The 19,820-nt window shown below is 40.6% G+C and overlaps 1 protein-coding gene, 1 long non-coding RNA gene and 2 other non-coding genes across 5 annotated transcripts; 3 read left to right on the forward strand and 1 right to left on the reverse strand.

The window, feature by feature from the left end:
- Nucleotides 1–1,436: 1,436 nt before the first annotated feature.
- Nucleotides 1,437–3,040, forward strand: LOC132954452 (uncharacterized). Of its 2 annotated transcripts, XR_009665766.1 has the most exons (5): nucleotides 1,437–1,590; nucleotides 1,946–2,016; nucleotides 2,192–2,257; nucleotides 2,447–2,501; nucleotides 2,684–3,040. It is a non-coding gene; the product is annotated as an uncharacterized LOC132954452 (long non-coding RNA). The 2 variants fall into 2 exon arrangements; XR_009665765.1 differs by lacking the exon at nucleotides 2,684–3,040 and having other exon boundaries at nucleotides 2,447–2,626.
- LOC132954759 (small nucleolar RNA SNORD49) lies at nucleotides 2,298–2,371 on the forward strand. The gene has a single exon (XR_009665850.1). It is a non-coding gene; the product is annotated as a small nucleolar RNA SNORD49 (small nucleolar RNA).
- Nucleotides 2,528–2,598, forward strand: LOC132954758 (small nucleolar RNA R38). Its single transcript, XR_009665849.1, has one exon. It is a non-coding gene; the product is annotated as a small nucleolar RNA R38 (small nucleolar RNA).
- LOC132954433 (fas-binding factor 1 homolog) lies at nucleotides 3,013–14,314 on the reverse strand. The gene is made up of 30 exons (XM_061026985.1): nucleotides 13,876–14,314; nucleotides 13,229–13,259; nucleotides 13,010–13,057; nucleotides 12,868–12,913; nucleotides 12,714–12,783; nucleotides 12,568–12,618; nucleotides 12,309–12,450; nucleotides 12,124–12,204; nucleotides 11,981–12,028; nucleotides 11,587–11,730; nucleotides 11,365–11,497; nucleotides 11,044–11,198; nucleotides 10,858–10,951; nucleotides 10,311–10,766; nucleotides 10,165–10,230; nucleotides 9,994–10,064; nucleotides 8,380–8,588; nucleotides 8,159–8,275; nucleotides 7,986–8,053; nucleotides 7,664–7,870; nucleotides 7,194–7,301; nucleotides 6,502–6,641; nucleotides 6,269–6,387; nucleotides 5,571–5,693; nucleotides 5,071–5,247; nucleotides 4,522–4,698; nucleotides 4,292–4,429; nucleotides 4,122–4,206; nucleotides 3,904–4,034; nucleotides 3,013–3,155 (listed from the first exon to the last, which is right to left on the reverse strand). The coding sequence occupies exons 1-30, from the start codon at nucleotides 13,876–13,878 to the stop codon at nucleotides 3,084–3,086; spliced, it is 3,510 nt and encodes a 1,169-aa protein (XP_060882968.1). The 5' UTR covers nucleotides 13,879–14,314; the 3' UTR covers nucleotides 3,013–3,083.
- Between the last annotated feature and the right edge of the window lie 5,506 nt (nucleotides 14,315–19,820).

Raw genomic sequence — 19,820 nt, forward strand, 5'->3', positions numbered from 1 at the left:
GACACTCTGCTCTTCTTTGTAACAGGCTGTGTCACGTCTGCTGGGAGAAGGGTTTCCCTCCGGGCAGTAGACCAGTTGGGCGACATGTTTGTGTTTCTTTTGTCCAGTAGTCTGGCATATTCAGGGCATGTCAGGCTATATTCGTTCTAGATATATCCTAATTGTAAGAGCTGTTTTTACAGTTCTGGCCCCACATACTGTCGCCAAATATTCTTTAATTATTTTTAATTACTTGGCCCATTAACTTTAAATCTGTAGCCTATCAAATGTAGACTATATGTGCTGTTATCTACTGCCTCTTCATCATTGGTAACATCTGCTGCTTCTGTCATTTTCATTTCTTAAACCATGTGTTTCTAAAAAGTTGAGAAGTTGAAAGTTTTGACATTTTAATATTCTACACGGTGTTGTTCATATTAAATTGGACTGGAGTGTTTTTACTGTTAAATAATTCTAATGTGAAATATCTCTGACGATCCACTGACAGTAAAAAACCCTCTTCATGTCCCCCAGAAGACATCTAGTGAATACATTTAGAGGCTTGTTAACTTTCCTCATCCTTCCAGCAAAAGTAGATTTGACTGTAATTCAAATGCTAAGACATACAAAATTGTCATGACTCTTTTTTTTTGAGACACATCTGACACCTCATGGCATTTGATTTTATGGAGAAGCATAGAAACAGCTTACAGGCTATTTGATGAACCTTTATGATCTGTTTGAAGGGGTGCCGTTATAATGGCCTGCTTAGCCAAAAAAAATATTTTTCCTCTGGAGTGGCAACATTTAGGATAATCTATTTTGTTCTGTAATTCTGATGGATTGGCTGCAGGCTAAGACTCAAAGATGAATTGCCATCAACAACTGCCATCAATAATTAAACGCATATTCAATATTCTGCCATTTCAATCGTTTTCTAACAACACTGACCTCAATGCCATCTGAAAGATTAATGATTAAGGCATATTTGTGAACCACATTGTACTATAACTTAAATTTCTTTCCACATAATCAGTTAAATTTAATTTATTTTTGTTGAAATGTGCCATAAATAACGTGTATTTATGGCAATTTTACTTTAAAAAAAATGTATTTGTAATTCATTTTCATTATAGCTCAAAAAAAAATAAGGAGGGCATTGATAAAACAGGAAAACCAGTCCAAGTTTTACCTGATGCATTATTTCCATAGACTGTAAATCTATGGTTGAGTTCAGTATAGTGTCGCGAGATTTTGAGGCTTGCATTAGATTTATTCATACAAGTCTTAATTTAGAAAACATTAATTACATAGTGTGAGATTATTATTTTTTTTAAAGGAAAAATGTATGAATTTTAATTTATTTTCCCGTCTCCTCCACTTTTCTCCACTCCAGTCCAGCTGGTGGCAGTAATGCACCGCCATGCTCGTTTTCTAACCAGCAACACATAAAACAAGAAGAACAAACAGCATCCAGTCTCTTTCAGCTTCGGCAGCATCGTGGACGGTCACTAGCTTCGAGGCTCCCAACTCTTAACATGCTGTTTTCAAACGTCGTGATATATTTCTGTCTGAATATGAACCTTTCTACATTTGAGCCGCCGTGACGAGGTAATTATTCATTGTTATGCGTAGTTAAGGATAATAACATTTGAGTTAGAATTCGAGTTAGCAACCTTGGATTTTGGCTAACACGTGTTGGCCGAGTATGTAGGGGAAAAAGTTGCACACCCTGTTTTAAAGAAGTTGATTTAGAGCAACCAGATAATAGTATTTTATGCACATGGCCGTATACGACCACATGCGTGTTATTTTTTTTTTCATGTAACCGACTGAAATATGAAAGAGAAACACGTGGCCTGCCCTTACTGACTAGTTTATTCATGGTGGCATTTGATAAAGCTTTAAGATGTGGTTTCTCATTGTTTCTTTTTTTTCTTTTTTTTCTTTTTTTTTTACATGACAGGCAGCTGTTGGTGAAGGTGAAATGAGGTTCTTCTCCTCTCCAAAATCTCTGGAATTTAACTCCAATAAAAGGTAAGTCTGACTGTAAATGAGTTGTGTTCCTTTAAGATGCAGTATACATGATGATCTTGTTATCCCTGTCTGAATAAATCAGTGTGGAAATCAATGGTATCTGACTTCCTGCAGACTCCTTTGTGTTGTCACATGCTGTTTTGAGAATTGCCACTAATGAATTGTGTTCTTACAGGGCCGTGGTTCTTCAGTCCCACTTAAAGTGAACTGCTAAACGGTGGATGGAATTACAGTGAAACAGGTGTGTGTGCTACTCTGCTGCATGTTAAGATTTCAACTGAATCAGTGATGAAAACTGCTGCATAGGAAGTGCCGTCTGATGCGATAACTGACGATGGAAATAGCTGTTCTGAGAAATGTTTTAAACGTTTTCATTTTTGTCTGCAGAGATTGAATATGTGATGATTCAGATGTAAATTTCTCTCGGCAGGTCTGAACGTCTGTGGAAGACTGAGGCGGAGATGTTGGTTCTTAAGGTTGGAAAGGTAAATGATTTTGAGACTCGCTCATGTCAAGCCAATGATGAAACAAGTTATCCCTGTCTGAAACTTAGTGTTGAGTCAATGGTAACCTGAGGCTTGACTGGAGAGAATAGAACATTGCATCTTAGGCTGATGAAATAAAGTGTTAAGTTAAAAATCTTGATATTGTTTTTTTTATGTTGCAGATGAAACCAAGCTTTGGATTGATCCAGAGGTCCAACTTCGAAGAATGACAAAAGATGAATTTGTGTGAAAATGGATCTAAAAACATGTTTAATGTTAATGGGATACTTCACCTGTTGAAACATGAATCTGTATTGACATTGGGTCGTATTTGTAGTAATGTGAAAAACATTTTGAAGGTGGTGCCTTACTGACTGAGAAAAGGAGGCAGCAAGTGTCTTTTTGGCTCATGTGGATGAACGATACAAAGCTTAATGCAAATGGGTGAAGTATCCCTTACAAGGATGTACAAAATTCAAGTAATAAGCAGCACAGTTTCTAGCTTGTCTCACAAGAACAGAGTGTAAAGCAGAAGTTCCCCTCAGGGATTAATACTGTTAAAATAAAAAATGTCAATCTGTGTTAAAGTGACCTGTTAGACTTCTTTTTCAAATTGTCCAAGAAGATCTGCTCCTCGGCGAGGAATTCCCGGTCCTGTGTTCAGGAAACAGAAATATTGAAAATATAAGCTTTTATTGTAGCAACTGTTGTCACGTATGATAAACTTGTGATTAAAAGCATACACTCAAAATTAAATGCCTCTGAATCATTTTTCGGTTTAATGAAAATCTTCCCTTGTGATGTTTATATACGTGTTGCAGGGGATTCATGGTTTTATATTATATGGAGGAAGTTTGAAAAAGATCTTTACATGACTTAATTAGTAGTGCTACTGTTCTACACAGTGGATTGTTAATCATCCATCTAAGATGCCCTGATATGACACCAACTGAAACTAAGATGAAATGTACTTTTAATTTGGATTAATTTCCAATATATGCAACCTGGATTACCGGAGGTGAATGTAGTGCACCAAACAAATCAATTGACTTAAACATAAGATCAGAGGGAGAAAAAAAGACTAGTGCTTGTAATGAGTTGAAGCCTTTGAATCAGGCCGGTATAATTAGAGACATGAGCACTTCATAGTTCCCTGGTAACAATGTAAAGAAGATTTGGAAATTCAGAAAAAGTGATCATTGGCTTTTGTTCCAATGTCTTTGCACATCAGGGCACAAAAACATGCTGTATCGATTATATGCCACACCCCTTTTGTATTTTTCTTACTTGCATTGTGTAAAAAGCTTTGTACATAATGGGATGACAGTTTTGTACAATTTATCTCACAGCCCTAGGTTCTTTACATTGTCAATATTTACTTAATTGGCAAAGTGTCTTTTACCTTTTCTGCGCTGTACCTCCATAGAGCCAGACTAGCCTGAAGAGCTGAGGCCTGAGAGTCGGCCAACGAAGTCGGAGGGGGAATATTCACCGTTGAGGTCAGCTCAGGGTTTGGCATGAATGAACCTGCATCTGCAATAAAGAATAAAACCCCTTTTTTATACTGAATATTTAATGCGTTTGTGACTTGATGTTTTCAATAAGCAGCGATAAACTCACCTGGTAAAATTGGTTGAATCATTTGTGGCAAGTGGTTTATGGAATTCTCCGAATCCTTCTGCAGATGACTTACCCTCATTCGCTCCTGCACGCATAGTGTTTGGATGAGGTCACGCATAACCCTTCACGTGCTGGTTACATTTGTTAAGAGATGTGTTGTGGTGACAAACCTGAAGCATTCGTTGCTCTTGCTGCCTCAGCCGCTCTGTCTGCGCGTGGAGATTTCTCAGCCTTGCCCCGTGCTCAGCCTCGATACGCTTTGCCTCCTGCAGCGCTCGTTCTCCCTTCTCCTGCTTGTCTGCTGCAAGCTAAATAGAAAGATGAAGTTTGGTGATAAGAAAAGTATAACAAGTTACATGCAATATACATTGAATATTCTCTCTGTGTTGTGTGAATTTACCTTACTAAAGGCCTCCACCTCTTGGGCTCGTGTCTTGAGTCTCAATGCAGTGCTGCTAATTCTCTCTTTCTCCATGTCGATCTCTTCTCTCAGTTTCTCCAGAGTCTCTTTCTCTTGTGCCAAAGCCACCTGTTTATGTTTCAGCTCTGCCGTATGAAGCTTTAGGTCAGCTTGTTCCTGCAACAGAAAGAGAGTGAGATTACTATGTCACACAGAGCAGGGACCCGATATCTCTTTCACCTTGGAAATACTATTTCTAAAAGTCTTAGTTAAAGGCCCATAAATGTAGCCCTTCCAGAGGGGCGTGGGCGAACACAGCTCACCTGCATTTAAAGCTACAGACACAGAAACAGCCTGTTCTGAGCAGGGCTGGAATAGAGGGGTTTATAGGCATGATAAAATATGGAATCAGAGTGGATTTTAAGAAAGAAACTTCACAAATGTTTGGGGAGCTCTGAGACTTATTTATACTTGTTGAAAAGAATAATAATATATGACCTTGAAAGTATTGAAAAACAGGATGCTCTTCTTTCCTCCACTCCAGCTCACCTGTGCCAGACTGATGATGGAGTCCTCTCTCTTCTCCAGGAGGCTGCTGACCTCCCGTTCGGCCCTCTCGTGTCTCTGCTTCTCCAGTGTGTGGAAATGAGCCCACTCAGCCGCCAGCTTCTTCCTCTCCTCTGCACAGTGCTGCATCACTGACTTCTGCTCCTCCAGTAAGGCGCTCTGACGCACACAGAGACAGGCAAGCGAGGGGTAAAACAAACCGGTGCACCAGATAGCCTAGCGGTTATGTTACGCCACATGTACAAAGGCAATAGTCCTCAAAGTGGGCGGCCCAGGTTCAACTCCGACCCGTCCAACACTATTTCCCCCGTCATTCCCCATTCTCTCCTGGTTTCCTACAATGTCCACTGTCCTCCATTACGATAAAGGTGACCCATAGTCACTGTATACGGTTTATTCGAGCCCAACCGATATTATGGGCTGGCCGATTAATCGTTAGGGCTCTAATGAAAACCTCTGGTGTGCATGTTAATGAGCCTCACCTTAGCTCTTTCCAGCTCCTCTCTCTCCATGTTGATCTGCATGCTGACGGAACGCCGCTCGTCCTCCAGGCCTCTCTGGGTAGACTCTGCTTTGGCCTGCTCTGCTGTCAATTTCCAGCGCTCCTGAGGCAGACAAAAAAGGGGAAAAATATCAGTTTTGATTTCTTAGACTGTATATTAGAAATGAAGGCAGCACCGCGACGTCGTCCAGTGGTTTTAAAGCCTTTGGTTTTTAGTTTTTTCAGGTGCGATCTCGATTTTGGAACCAGATGTGACAACATTTAGGTTGTCACATCTGTCCATCTTAAGATGGAGTGTGTGTTGCTTTTGGACCCTGGTGGGCAGGGCATGGTGGTAGCAACTCTCCTATCATGTATCCCTGTCCTAAAGTCAAGCCTGCTTGTTTCTGGGGTTTTCTCTACATTGACCCATAATTAATAAAATAATCATCAAGCTGATTTCAAGAAGAAAACCCTCTACCCTGAACCCTTTATGAAAAAAGTAAACAGGGTTGTTGTGGTGTTTTCTCATCTGGTTTCATACAATGGCCATATCAAACAAAGCAAGATCTGCATTGGCTTTGCTTTTGAAACCAACAGGCTGAGTCCACTTATATAAACACTTTGGTATGTACTTGTTTTGAAATTCAGTTATCCTCAAATAAAGTGTGTTTTTTTCATTGACCGCTTTCACTTGACCTTCTCAAGCTGTCTCTGCTGCTCATTGATCTGCGTGTCCATCCTGGAAATGATTTCTTTGAGGTACGCTCTCTCCTCCTCCATAGCTTTCTGCTTCTGAGTCAGACGGTCCTGCATCGCTGAAATGCACATTCAGAGAATGACCTTAACCTTCTTGTAATGTGATGCAAACTACAGGATGCTAATAAAACAAATGGTGTGTGTGTGTGTGTGTGTGTGTGTGTCTGAGGTACTTCGAAACTGCTCGTCTCTGTGCCGCACCCCCTGCTCCAGGCACTGAGCCGTGTGTTCGTGAGTGCTCTCCACTCGAGAAGAAAGATCTCCGAGCCGAGAGGAGAACTGCTCCATCTGCTCGATCACCCCCATGAGAGACCTGGAAGAAAGACACAGACAGTGATGGATTTGACAAAAATATCTGAAGTCCTGGCCTCCACGGCTCGTGAGGCAATCTTATTGACAAAAATGGTATTAGTTAGAAAGATGTTTTAAGGGGGGGGGGGGTAAATCACTTTTATATACCTTCAATAATTTTTAATTTAAGAGCATCATTTCAAATTCCCTTGTTGAACTTTTTTTTTAAAGTTGTCAGGCTGCAGACTGTTTGGAAGCTCTGATTTGAAATGTCACATATTATGCAAAACACAATTTACCATGATTTTCTGACACTAATCTGTGTCCCTAGTCTGTCTCCAAACCCCCTAATTATGACAAAAGTCCATCCTCTCTTCCTCAATATGTTTTGCCTGCTCCACTTTTCAAAAAAGTGTGCTCAAACAGGCCGTTTGGAGATGTTCCCTTTATGACATCACAAGGGGCAATAACCCCTCAGCTAGGTGTTTGTTCTGCCTTGCAATCCTCTTCCGCAGAGGGGCGTGGTCAGACACAGCTCATAGTTAGGACTGATGTGGTTTAAACAACATGGTACCTGGTCTGAGAAGTTGCACTCGTCACTGCATCAACCTCCTCGTCCTTTAGCTTCTTCAGCCTCCGGACCTGGTCCTCGTGGTCTTTCTTCATCTCTAAGATAGACTTCCTTGACGACAAAGCAGGACAGAAGTGGGGTTAACTTTACAGTCATACATTACAAAACATGATAAACTTTACTGACGGCCTGCTCAGTTTTTATACAGAGTTATCCTACACATGCAAACAAGACCATAAGGAGGAAGCTTGATTGATTCTAGATATTTTTTTTATTTTTTTTATTTTAACAGCTAAAACTGAAGTTGGGGGTCAGATAAAGTGATTATCAGCATGCTGAAGAAACATCCTTTAAAATACAAACATTTTCCAAATGTAATGATAGCGAGTGATACATTTGACTGTTAAAAGAAAGCAGGGTGAGATCTCCTTACTTACACAGTTTCTCATGGGATATTTAAAGGCCTTGTTTACCTCTGGAGGTCTCTGAGTCTCTCCACCTCACGGTCTCTCTCTTGCAGGGCCTGGGTCAGTTTGCGCTGATACTGAGCCTGCAGCTCCGAGTGCTCCTGCTCTCCTGACCGCGTAACAGCGGCCAGGCGCTCCATCATGTCGTCGCACTCCTGACGCGCTTGCGATTCCCTCTGGGCTGCCATTTCTTCAAGCCGCTTCACATGAGCCCTGGGCCAGGCACAGGAAAAAAAGTCACATTCTGTTGTCAGCATACAGGCACATGTAAACTGGGTAGAGGGCAGGGAAATATGCATGACATATCTGGATGAGGGAAATTAACTACTTGTGTGCAGTGTCCATGAGCTCCAGCAACGATTTGCTCTGGTCACACTCCAACTTCAGTTTCTTTACCTGGACGACAAAACAAACAAGTTTCAAGCTGTGCTAGTAATGAAGGGTAGACTATTTCCACAGTTCATGTGTTTCTCCCTTATCACTACAACAGATTCAACACACCTGTCCCTCCAGCTGGATGATGCGAGCCTGTAAAGCTTGATATTCAGCAGGTTGCTTCTCTTTCTCGAGACCTCTCTGCGGAGACGCTGCGTCCACAAATCCTCCCAGACCGAGCAACTGCAGAAGAGGAGTACGCACACCGAGATCAAACCGGGTCACCAATATTTTTCATGCATTTTGAAGTTATCTGTGAGTAGAAGTACGCATTGAGTTTTCCACACCTGTGATTGTAGAAGCAGCTGCTGCAGGCTGTCTGTCAGTACAGCGGACATGTGTGGGAGCACTGGAGGCTGTTGAGGGGTTTCATTTAGAGCCTGACCGGGCACCCGAGGCACAGCAGATCCTTCATTAGACGGTATTAAGTGGTGGGGATGGGACTGAGGCTGTGGTTCAGTGTGGCTAACGCTGCTAGCAGCCTGAGGAGGAGAATCTGAAGGATGAGAGGAACTAAGAGTTTGTACAAGGTGGAGAGGAGATGAAGAGGAGGGTGGTAGGGTGGAGGGCAGGTTAGGCTGGATGGCGGGTGCATACTCTATAACTATAGAGGGGGCTTGTGGTGTAGGAAGAATGCTATCTGTGCAAAAGGAAGATTAGAATGCAAGTTGGTTATTCCCTAAGATTATGATTTTGTAGTAATACAAGGATGTGCATTTTGTAAATTAGGCTTCAGAAGGGAGCCTGACAGATACATGGGTAAGCCGATATTATTGGACCGGTATATAGGTTGGCCGATATTAGCAAGCAGGTACTGGCCTTTTTCAGACAGAGTTGGGTTATGTTCCTTTGAAAAGTAACTTGCTTCATTACAAGATTACTCCACTTAGAAAGTATCTTGCTAAGTTACAGTGTTGCAGATCTTGTTTTGCTTTCCTAACCTATTTGTGTGTTTTGGATCCTGTTTTGTTGGGGGGATTTTTCATATGTTACTATGTTACCCACTGAGAAAAGCAATGTATTAGAATACTCTCACAATAAAAAGTTGAAGCTCATTTGCGGCTCTTAACCCATGCTAGTTAAACGTCTGCCTTTGTATGTGTCGACGCGACCCTCATTGCACAGCCTTTCTTACAGTCCATCATCTGAAACTCTGCAGCCCAACAACAAGAATAACAGAAACAATATAACATAGAACAAAAGTCAAAGTAATGGGAATATTTGCACAAAGTGAAATCTGCTCTCTCTGCCATCTTACTTGCTGAATGAGCTAGCTACGCATGCATCGCTGACTCATCTGAAGGCTGACTTTCTGCTCATGCGGCTACCTGCACAGTGGAAGAGAAACAGAAACTGCAGAAGCTTCTTGGATTTCTTTTGAGGCGACAAAAGGAAGAGGGAAATTCAACATTTTCTTCAGTAACGGACGATTTGTATGAAAAAGTTTTACAGACTGTTATTATACTTAATCTGCTCACAGGGTTTTTGGTACAGTAAAAAAATACTCAGGGTGCTTTAGAAATGGATTCAATATTTTGTTCGTCCAGCAGAGTGCACTTTTAATCAATGCATTACAATACTCTTTTTACTGCCTGCAGCACATGGAGCAGATTATCACAGCTGGGCAGACCTAGTCCACACTAAAATGGGTTAGAATGTATAATAATTGTGTTTTTTTTCAGAATAAAGCAGCTAGTTCTCAGTAATATCACAGAGCCATAGTGGTGCTAAATCCACATAGAAAAGATCTTCATTTCAACTTAAAAACATTCACTTCATCAGACATCATAGTCGGTGACTTTTCATCTTTACAAATGGTAATAGTTTTGCAAGCGATATTGTATCCCTATCTTATTGAAGAGGTGTTGAATGGTGGGTCACTGTGCAACAGAGGGAAATACCTTGTTTGGTCCTCTTCTCTTCAACAGGAGCAACATTAGCAGAAGGACTGGACTGTGTAAGCAAAGAATTTCTGCACAAAAGAAAAGGAAATATATCAAAAAACTGCAAAATAGCAAAACACTGCCACTTCCATACATGAGTTTGAATTATTCAAAAAGCACATGTGTTACCTTGGTTCTTTGACAGATGGAAGAGTGTCCTCTTTGCCTGTAGGAGCTTGTGTAGTGGGTTGTTGGCTGAAAACAAAAGCAGTTCATCATTCAGTACATACAAACAAGCTTCTAGCAGCTTCTTTTCTAGTTAGCATACACAGTACCTTAAAACTGACTCCTGATCCACTACTTCTTCCGGGCTTGGAGAGTCTTCCTGCTTGGCTGCTTTTGCATCAGAGTGAACCCCTGACCGAGCCTTCCTCCTGCTCAGCGCTCCTGCTAGCCAGTCATCCTCCTCCTCCTCTTCTCCGCTCTTCTCGCTTTTAGAGGCGTCCAGCTTGGTTTGTTTGGGGACACCATCGGCTAGGATCGGGGAGGCTGCAGCCAATCTAGCAGCAGATGGGACAGGACTACTACTCACTGAGGATCTTCTCTCTGTTACAGGAGATGAAGGGGCCTTTGTAGTCGTGGTGGTCTCTTTGGCATCGCCCTTAAGAAAGGATTGGTCGTCGTCTGTCTTGAGGCCTAGCCAGTCGGCTGAGTTGCGATGTCTAGAGGCGGTGGTTGTTTGTTTCGGTTTCTTCTCCGAGGTAGACATGCTCACATCCTCAGTGGAAAATCTGATGACGGGGAAAAACTAATGTTCAGACAATCACGGCAGGTAAAGAGAAAAACCTTCTGTAAAAGACTGACAGTGGCCTTCACACAAACCTGACAGACGGTCTGCGGGAGTGGCGTCCTTCAGGTGTGGACACCATAGTGGGCTGATAGGAGCCGAATGTGAGGTCATCTTCTAAAAGTGGCTCTGAGAAATGGGAACACATTCAGCCTTTAATATTTGTTATTGTTTTTGGACAAGGTACCTGCACACACTTGTGCTAACCATTATGCTATTACCTTTCCCCCCAGAGGTCTTCTCCTGACGTTGCTCCTCTTGAGACGGTGCCTGGTCCCTCATCTCACCGGTTGGAGGTCGTTCGAGGAGACGAGGTGAAGTCAAACTCTGCAGAATCTCGTCAAGTCTCGTACGAGCTCTTGGAGACGGCTCAGTCCTTTGACAGTTAAGACATGTTTTCAAAATACGGGCAAAACAAAGTAGAAGTGCCAGACAGAGAAAGATGCACCCGTACGCACTTAGGCAGCAATTATTTATCATTGAGCGCTATAAATAAGGACAACAAAAAAGTGAGACAGAGGGAGAGAAAACCGAGCTGTTACCTTTCCTTGTTGGGCCAAAGAACGCTCTCTTTTTTCTTAGGATAGTTTTCATCGCTGTCAAGTCCGAGTGCATCCAACAGGTCGTCCTTATCGTCATCAAATGTAAGATCAGCAGGTTTCTTTGCTGCCTTAGCTGACAAACAAAGCATACACAATTATATTTAGGACTTAAGGAGGATTTGAAGTTGAAGTATAAACTACCGCAGGTCATTTAAGGCTCACGTGTTTCAGGCTCCAGGACGGGGGATGCTGAAGGAGAGGCCACAGACTTTTCAGGTTTGGACCGTTGAATGCTGGATTTATATTTGGGCTTTGTATCATCTGGAAGCAGGTCATCAAGTAGATCAGCCAGGGGGTCATCTTCATCTGTAGGGGAAAGTTCCATTCTTAACTTGGGCATTTTTGAGACATCAAACAATGGATGCACACGTTCAAATGATCATTCATTTAGAGCTGAAGCAGGACATCAACATATCCCTATTATAGGATAGGATAGGATAGTACTTTATTGATCCCCAGAGGGGAATTTCAGCAGCACAGACAAGTAAGGTCATTGTGAGAGGGGTACTGCAGTGATTCCTGTAGTGTGTCCTGCAGCCCCCTGGTGGGCATATACCTTCATTTTGAGTTGTCTGAACAAGGCGTTTATCGTCACCTCCAGTTTCTAAACAATTGCCGTAAAAAATAAGAAACAAAACCTATCAGTAATAAACTTTCTGCTCAGCTTCAGAAGTGAATGTGAGAGGGAGGCACACTCACCAGAGAAGGTGAACTTCTTGTAGTTTTGTGAGGTGGTCAAAGCAGGAGTAGAGTTTGGATTCTTTGCCCTTGTGGGATCACCTGAGCGGATCAAAAGAATGAGAAACAGCTCTCTTTGGTTGTTGCTATTGTGTTAGTGCCCGCAAAAATGCAAAGCTAATAATGTGTTGTTTTTTTTAAAATACCTGATTCCTCTGGTTTAAGGTAAGTTTCTGTTGTAGCAGAGTCTTTCTTTGTCCCTTTGTTATCAGACGACATCGTTTGAGCAGGAGCTGAGCTCTGGTTTTTCTTTGATCCAAAAAGCTCAGCATCCATATCATCCATGTCCTGTTCCAGGGAAACCAGACAAAAAACAATACAGAGAAATGTGAATGGACCTCAGATCATTCACAGACGACAAAAGGCTACACAGTCTCCACATTTCCACAGTTATTAATGTCTTACCTTCATATTCTTCAGTATGTCATTTGGATCTGCTGCGGAGACATCAGAATCCTTTGATAGAGAACAGAAAATGAACAAAAAAATATAAGTAATATAACTGTGAAGGTGTGTATATGTGCAACACATTTTGCATTTCATCCTCGTACCTCGGACCCCCCGCCATCCCTCTTCGCCTCCTCTGTGAGCATACTGAAGATGTTGTCAGTAGCAGAAGAGCTGGAGGAAAAAAAAAAAAATGTATCTCACAAACAGCACAAGTGCAAATTTTAAGAATCTAACAGTTAAATTCCTCAAACTAACCGAACCAGCGGTCCACTGCGAGGTGCTCTCCCCCTGACTTGATGTTCTAGAAGGATCAGCCATGAGACATAATATGATTATACATGAAACTTTCACAGTGATGACGACAAAACAAGTAGACTCAAATGAATACATCGCTTACTTGTATCATCAAATAAGCTGTCGAGCAAATCATCATCTCCAAATGAACCTTGGGAATACGTGAGGACGAGACAGCTGGTTTAAATTCATCTGGTTCTATTGCTACCAACTCTGAGACGTTACAGCTTATGCTTTTCAGTTGACAATGCTGCACACATTGTGACACGATTAAGTAGATATGAAGACATTATATATTTAAAATAACACTTGAGCAACTTACTTTTGGATGGTTTGCCCCTTGGCTTTGTTGCCTGTGAAAAACATTTTATCACAGTTAGCTATTTTTATTTTTTTTTTCAGAAATAGCCACATTTCCATCAAACGTCCCGTCACTGGGGTCTACAGAGACTTTTGGGGGTAGCCTACTCACAGAGCTTACACCACAGGGACTGGGGTTTCAAGGGATTTTAGGTTTTACCCCCCCCCCATAGGATTCCTGCTCTGAGCATACTGATCTGAAAGTGCAGAATCTTTGGGGCTGAATATTTCTGATAAGTTAAGTATATACAGCTTTCAGAAGATGATAGAGCAACAAGTAGTGTGGCTGTCTCGATGTGTTGCCATACTTTGCTGAAATATAACAAACGAGGAATACTGGCTCAGTGTCGCCATTCACCAATAAGCCCAGTAATTCAAACTGGGAACAGTGCTTGGGAAACAAAAAGTAAGGCTTTCAGGCTGGAAATACAAAAGGGGACATTTGGGCTTAAAGTCCTTGCTACTGGGAGAAAGGCAGCTTATGGGTGTAACTACTTTGGTGGAGAAGAAAAGTGACATACGTAGATATGAAAATATACATTTAACTCTTTCTAAAAACCTTGAACAAACACAATTTATTATGAACATTTGATACCAGTGTTTCCTCACCATGTTGAATATGCCTTTGTAGCGTTCAGGACTGAGAGTAGATATCTCGTTAAGCGTCTCCTGTCTCCATTGGTAACCACTCTCCTGTGAGCATGTCCATGTTATAAACACAACAAACTATAATGTTGTGTTTGATGGCTTGATGTTTTATTGACTATGACTTTGATACTGTCGTCTTTAGCTGCTTCCTTCACCATTAAAGTGACTGGTTTCTTGATAATTGAAACGAATCACGTCGCCGCTAAATACATCAAACACACGGACACGTCTGTGAGCGTCATAAACACCGCTCATAAAAGAGTTATTTTCACACACACGTAAGACTAAAAAAAAGTAAATAATTAATTCTCAGCTTTAGGTCCACTTAAATCAAAGTGCAAACCCCAAACGTCAATTAAAAAAAAAAAAGATTTAGCTGCAACTGCAACAGCACAAACCTACTAGCCGGCGGGAGACGGATATTTCCTGTTTACAGTGCGCAGTGAATTGTGGGTAATGTAGTTTTCACGTGTCCTAATCGGAAAACGATTTGCTTTTGTAAAAATGTACCTTTAGGGCAGCCCAAGTCGAAAAAGCAACACCTGGGCAAGTCGTAGATTTTTTTTTGTTAACGACGCAAAACATGGCGGACTCCTGGACTGTAAACTGAGAGGACTGCGGTAAATTTGCTACATTTAAAAATAACTTTTTTATTGAATCACGTCTTGCGAATTTATTCTTAAATACTTTTTACACAGTATGAAATAATTGCTGTCAAAACTGAGTTATATTTGAGTTATTATCAGTTCTTTATAATAAAAAATTGTCCCATTACGTCTATGCTTTTCCACTTTTAGACCTGACATTGGAAAAACAACTTTCCATCTTGGTAACTCCGGGCATAAAGTATTTAAGGCATCAATTTGTCTTGTCGTTTACAAACTGAAACTGCTATTTTTGAACTTCCTTTGGCACCTGTCTGCTTAGGCTTCTTGAGAAATCTGCCAAACGGTTTTACCACCAGGTGGCGTCAGAGCTTAGAAAGTTATCAAATCAGAACCGAACCGAATAGCTAAATAATTGATCTTCTCAACCCATATGTTTAATTCAGTGAGGTCTAGGCCAGATGATGCACTTTCAATCAGCACAATGATCATTTCAGTAAGCACATAGCTCAAAATAAGATTTATAACACTTCCTCTGCACCCCCTCCAACCCGAGACAAATTCCAAAAGCACATGATTTGTTCTTATTTGCTGTGTATGGGCAGAGGTATGTTCCACATGAGCACAAACAACTCTGCTGTAGTGCTGTTTAAAGAAAGGAGGTCTGTATGCATATTGTACATAGTTGGATGAAAAATCTGTGCATGTTGTTTGACTTAACTAGAAGCCTAGAAAAGCCTTGCGTACATTTATTTTTTAAGATACTATCAAGAAAAACCTGTATATCTGTAATAATCAATCCATTATCACAAACATGGAGGTTGATTCCTCATGTAATATTTATTGGAGATCAGGTTTGTCACGCTAGAATAAATAGCTTGTGTTTCAACAACCATGGCAATTAATTTAAGGGTTAAGAATTAAGGGATTTCAAAAATGACTCTCAGGGAGGAAAGCACTTGCAGGTGAGCCTCCTTGTGAGATTGTTAAACGACTTTATTACCTCAGAGAAATCCACCCTTTGTTTTCCCCGGGTAACAAGATAAGTTAACCCCTGTATCACGAGAAAATAAGCTTTGTTGACCTCGAGTAAATTCAACAATTAACTTGCGATCCTGAGGTAACTGTATTAAGGAATACTAGCAGGCATGGCCGTCCTCAGCGTCCCTCTGCAGTGTCAACCTTTCACCTGTGATTCATATGCATGCTACTATTAAACACATTTTAAATCATTTCGTGATGCATAGCATAAGAGTGACCCTTTTCTGGAACTCTTTGGATTCCAGGATGGAAATATTAGGTCAAGCTTTTTTTTTTTTAATTAACAGTTGGATCTTTTTTTCCCTTAAAGAACCTAAATGCAAGAAGTTGATCATAAATGATGGTGAAGCTAAAGCACAAATACAATGGAAGTGTTATTTGATTGAAGGCCATATTATACATTCTTCACATTAAAAACATCAATTTATTTGACTTGTAACTGTATTTAATGATAATGATAATGTGAATTGTTAAGAAACCAATCAAAACATTTCAATACACTCTTTAATGAAGAGGAAACTGCATTGAATATGCACCCTCTTAATAGTAAGCAAATCAGACTTTAGTCTAAGCTCATATCAGAAATGGACTTGGCATCCAGTTCTTCATTTGATCCCGTGAGAAAACATAAACCTTTAGGGAGAGTCGCAGCGTGACTGTACCTGTACAATACATTACTTAAGCCTCTAATTCAACAGTAACGATGAGGCCACTCGAGTTAAATCCAGCCGAAGCTTAGACTGTCCTCATACACACATGTAACACCATCCATTACATTTGATGTAACACAAAACAAAACAAAGTCAAAGAAATAGAGGCACAAGTTGTATCTCCTTCACTTCGAACTCAGAGCATGATTCTGAAACAGAAAACATTACAGTGCATTCTGTTTTTTCTTTTTTTTTTACGAGGGTGCAGAATTTGTCTATCTTTATTTCCCAGGCATGGACTTACTCAGCTGCTGTTTCCTGGTTTCCTGTGTTTGAGTAACAAGAGCGTCTGCAGGACAGAAAGATGAAGCCTTGATCAAAACAGGCTTCATTGTTTTCTAGCCCTTTGAAAAAAAAAAAACCTGGTGGGAGTCTTGGCATGAGCTGTCAAGTGCAGATGAATCAGAATCTGATCAGTGACAGACACGAACAGAGAGATAACAGGAAAGCTCTCCGTAGTAACCGAGGGAAGGAAGTCTTGATCGCAGAGGCCACTGCAAAAAAACCCAAAAAAAACAGAGAGAGTAAATCAGGGTGTAAAAAATATACAAGTTTAAACTTTCTTTTCTTTCAGAGAGTCACTAAGAAGCTAATGGAATGTATACCAGATGTGTGCTGATAGTCAAATCTGGTCTGAGTTATACTCGGGTCAAAAGAGGACAAGTCAAGGCCAATATAAAAAATCACTCATGACCCCTCATCTGTTCTTGCTCCGATCTAATGTCAGTTTTCATTTTGCCCCCTCTTCTGATTTTTTTCTTTCGTTTTGCCCTGTCTACTGTTCTTATTTGCTTCATTTTTTTTTGTGTTCCCTCTCGTGTTTTTCCCCTTTTTCTGTTTTTTTGCCCTTAATGTACTCCCTCATCTGTTTTGATTTGCCCCTTTGCTTGTTTTTACCCCCTGGCTCCCTCATCTGTTTTTATTTGCCCCTTTTCCTGTTTTTAACCCCTGGCTCCCTCATCTGTTTTTATTTGCCCCTTTTCCTGTTTTTACCCCCTGGTTCCCTCATCTGTTTTTACGTTGCTCCCTTGTCTTTTTTTTTTTGTTTTGCTCCCTCATATGATTTTTCTGCATAATATTTTAGTACGAGCTGCAGAGTTACCTTAAACTAGATCATTATATAAGCATGGACAATTATGAAAAAATGATCAAGGATGTTTCTAGACCTTACTGCTGAATGCTTGTAATACAATGTTTGATGAAATGTCTTTTTTGTGTGGCTGTTCTTCAATGTCAAACTTTTTCATCATGTCGATGATGTATCCCAATGAGAATACTCCCAGTACATCAAATGTACTGTTATACCAGAAAAAACAGTTTGCCTATCTGTATGGAACATCTATGCTGCATTTTGGAACAATGGTGTGTCACTGTATTGGTTGAAGAGAGGTAATGTAGTCATAATAACCCCTCCAAAGAGATGATGGATTGTTGTCTATATCCTTTAAATCATTTAGTATTAGAAGGGTCGTAGAGAATACTCCGAGCTCAATGTGGGGCAGGAATCTTTATGCATTTGTGCCTCAGCAACATGCTCCACTGCTCCACTTTCTCCCCCTGATTGAAGCCCCATCTCCACACACACACACACACACACACACACACACACACACACACACACACACACACACACACACACACACACCGACTCCAAACACACACACGCGCACACACTCTTACAAAACATTCCATGTTTCTTTGTCGAACTGGATGTTTCCTTCTTCCACTGGGATTTTTCTGTTTTTGAGTTTGCACTGCATTATTTTCTTTCGCACAGCACTCATTACTACATTTATATACAATACTACATTTATACTGTACTGCTTTGCAAAACAGAATTAAAAAAACATGTGTTAAATGTAAAGGGTGGACAGTTGTAGTGTGTTATATATCACATAATGTAATCTCTTCTGTGGAGAGAGAAGTGTTTCAAATTAGCCTGATGATGTCATCAGCTTTGTCACACCTTACCTTTGGTTGGACCTTTGTGCACGTCTAGATTTACATCCAATAATTATGTACCAGTGCAAAGTGGTGTGTCCTTTTGACCTCACAGAGATTATCATTGAATGAAGACTGAGGTTTTGCAGGATCATAGCTATAACATGTTGGGGCTAAGAAAAATTATGTCGAAATGAAATGTCCTTAAAACTTTCAACCTCATGTCACACATTTCTATTCTTCTTCTGTGCAGCTTTGCACTGACTAAAAAGAAAAACTAAGATACACTGTCCTGTAAGTAGAAATATGAATGTGAATATAATATTGTATAACATATTTAAAGGAAAGTATTGGGCATGAAATTAACTGTTAGCCAAAATGCATGCTGGTAAACTGCTGGTATGGAGTTTTAGATATGGCCGTTTAAAAGCATACAATTCTGGTTCTTAAAGACATATTAGAAATATTCCTCTAGTCTAGCATATTTCATGTAAAACAACAGATTGGTAACCATTACACAAAAGCTAACAGTAACATCACTATAGCTGACACCCCCCCTTTAAAGGTTAGAAAATATTATAAACAAGATAAAGATTTAGCTAATCTTTATGTCAGTTTAGTAATAAGCCAGGAATTGGTTCATTGCTAAAGTTATATAACATGCCCATTAGCAAGAGATTTAGGCCTTTCGTCTATCGTTAACCTATGCCATAACCCTGCAGTAGTGAATGGTGATATGTCAGCTAAGAATGTATTCCTTTGGTTACGTATCATAATCACCATCAGATTGTAATGTTAGCCAGGAAAATGCTGACTGCTTGCATTAGCTTCTATCTCACAGTAGCTAATAGGCTAATACATACTGTATGTTGAGCTTGAAATTTGTCATGATGTTCCTCCAAAGGTAGCCTACACTACCCATTGTCTTTGCCGACTATGAAGCAATAAAATGTAGTTGTAGCAGTGATTTGTCCGATTTAGGAAAAACAATTTTCATATCTAGAACACACAGATGTGCAGGTTTTGTAAAGTATTTTTAGTATCCAACCCTGAATGTGATGTCAGAGTAAAATGAGTGAATAGGCATGTACCAGGTTCAGGAAACTTCAATGAAACATGCAATTTAGGTTTCAAAGTGTAGCATCAGAGAGGCACTAAATCTCAGTTTACCTTTACTTCTGCATAGAAGAATCACCAGGGGTGGGCCTTCACCCCCTTGTACCCATCGGTTACATCTTCTATATCTATATTCATTGACTTGAATGACTGTGTTTTCTTACTCTGCGATGCTCAATGCTGTCATTCTTAGTTGTTTGCTGCTCCATTGCTCCTCATGTATGGCGCTTCTTTCTCTGCAGCCTGTTTCTGCCTGTAAAGGGTTGATACAGAACATTATTCTCTTATTCATTGAATGTACATTTTGTAGATAAAAAAAAATGAAAACAGTTCGGAAGAGAAGGTGAACTCATTACAGTAAGTAAGGTTTAGCTGTGTATTAGCTGGTGATTGTGTAAGCTAGCTGTTGCCATGCTGTTCAAGATATTGTTCGTAATAGCCATGTGAGTATAGCTTAGCAGGGCTGGTGGGAAGGGGGGGGGGGGGGGGTTCT

This window comes from Labrus mixtus, chromosome 20, assembly GCF_963584025.1.
Source record: "Labrus mixtus chromosome 20, fLabMix1.1, whole genome shotgun sequence".
NCBI classification, from domain to species: domain Eukaryota; kingdom Metazoa; phylum Chordata; class Actinopteri; order Labriformes; family Labridae; genus Labrus; species Labrus mixtus.

Bases quoted from the DNA above. Each gene is read 5' to 3' on its own strand.
- LOC132954433 (XM_061026985.1), bottom strand. The intron at 13,058-13,228 runs GTAAGTTGCTCA...CGTATTCCCAAG, and splicing joins AAGGGGCAAACCATCCAAAA to GTTCATTTGGAGATGATGAT. The intron at 8,276-8,379 runs GTGTGGAAAACT...CCTCTTCTGCAG, and splicing joins AGCTGCTTCTACAATCACAG to TTGCTCGGTCTGGGAGGATT.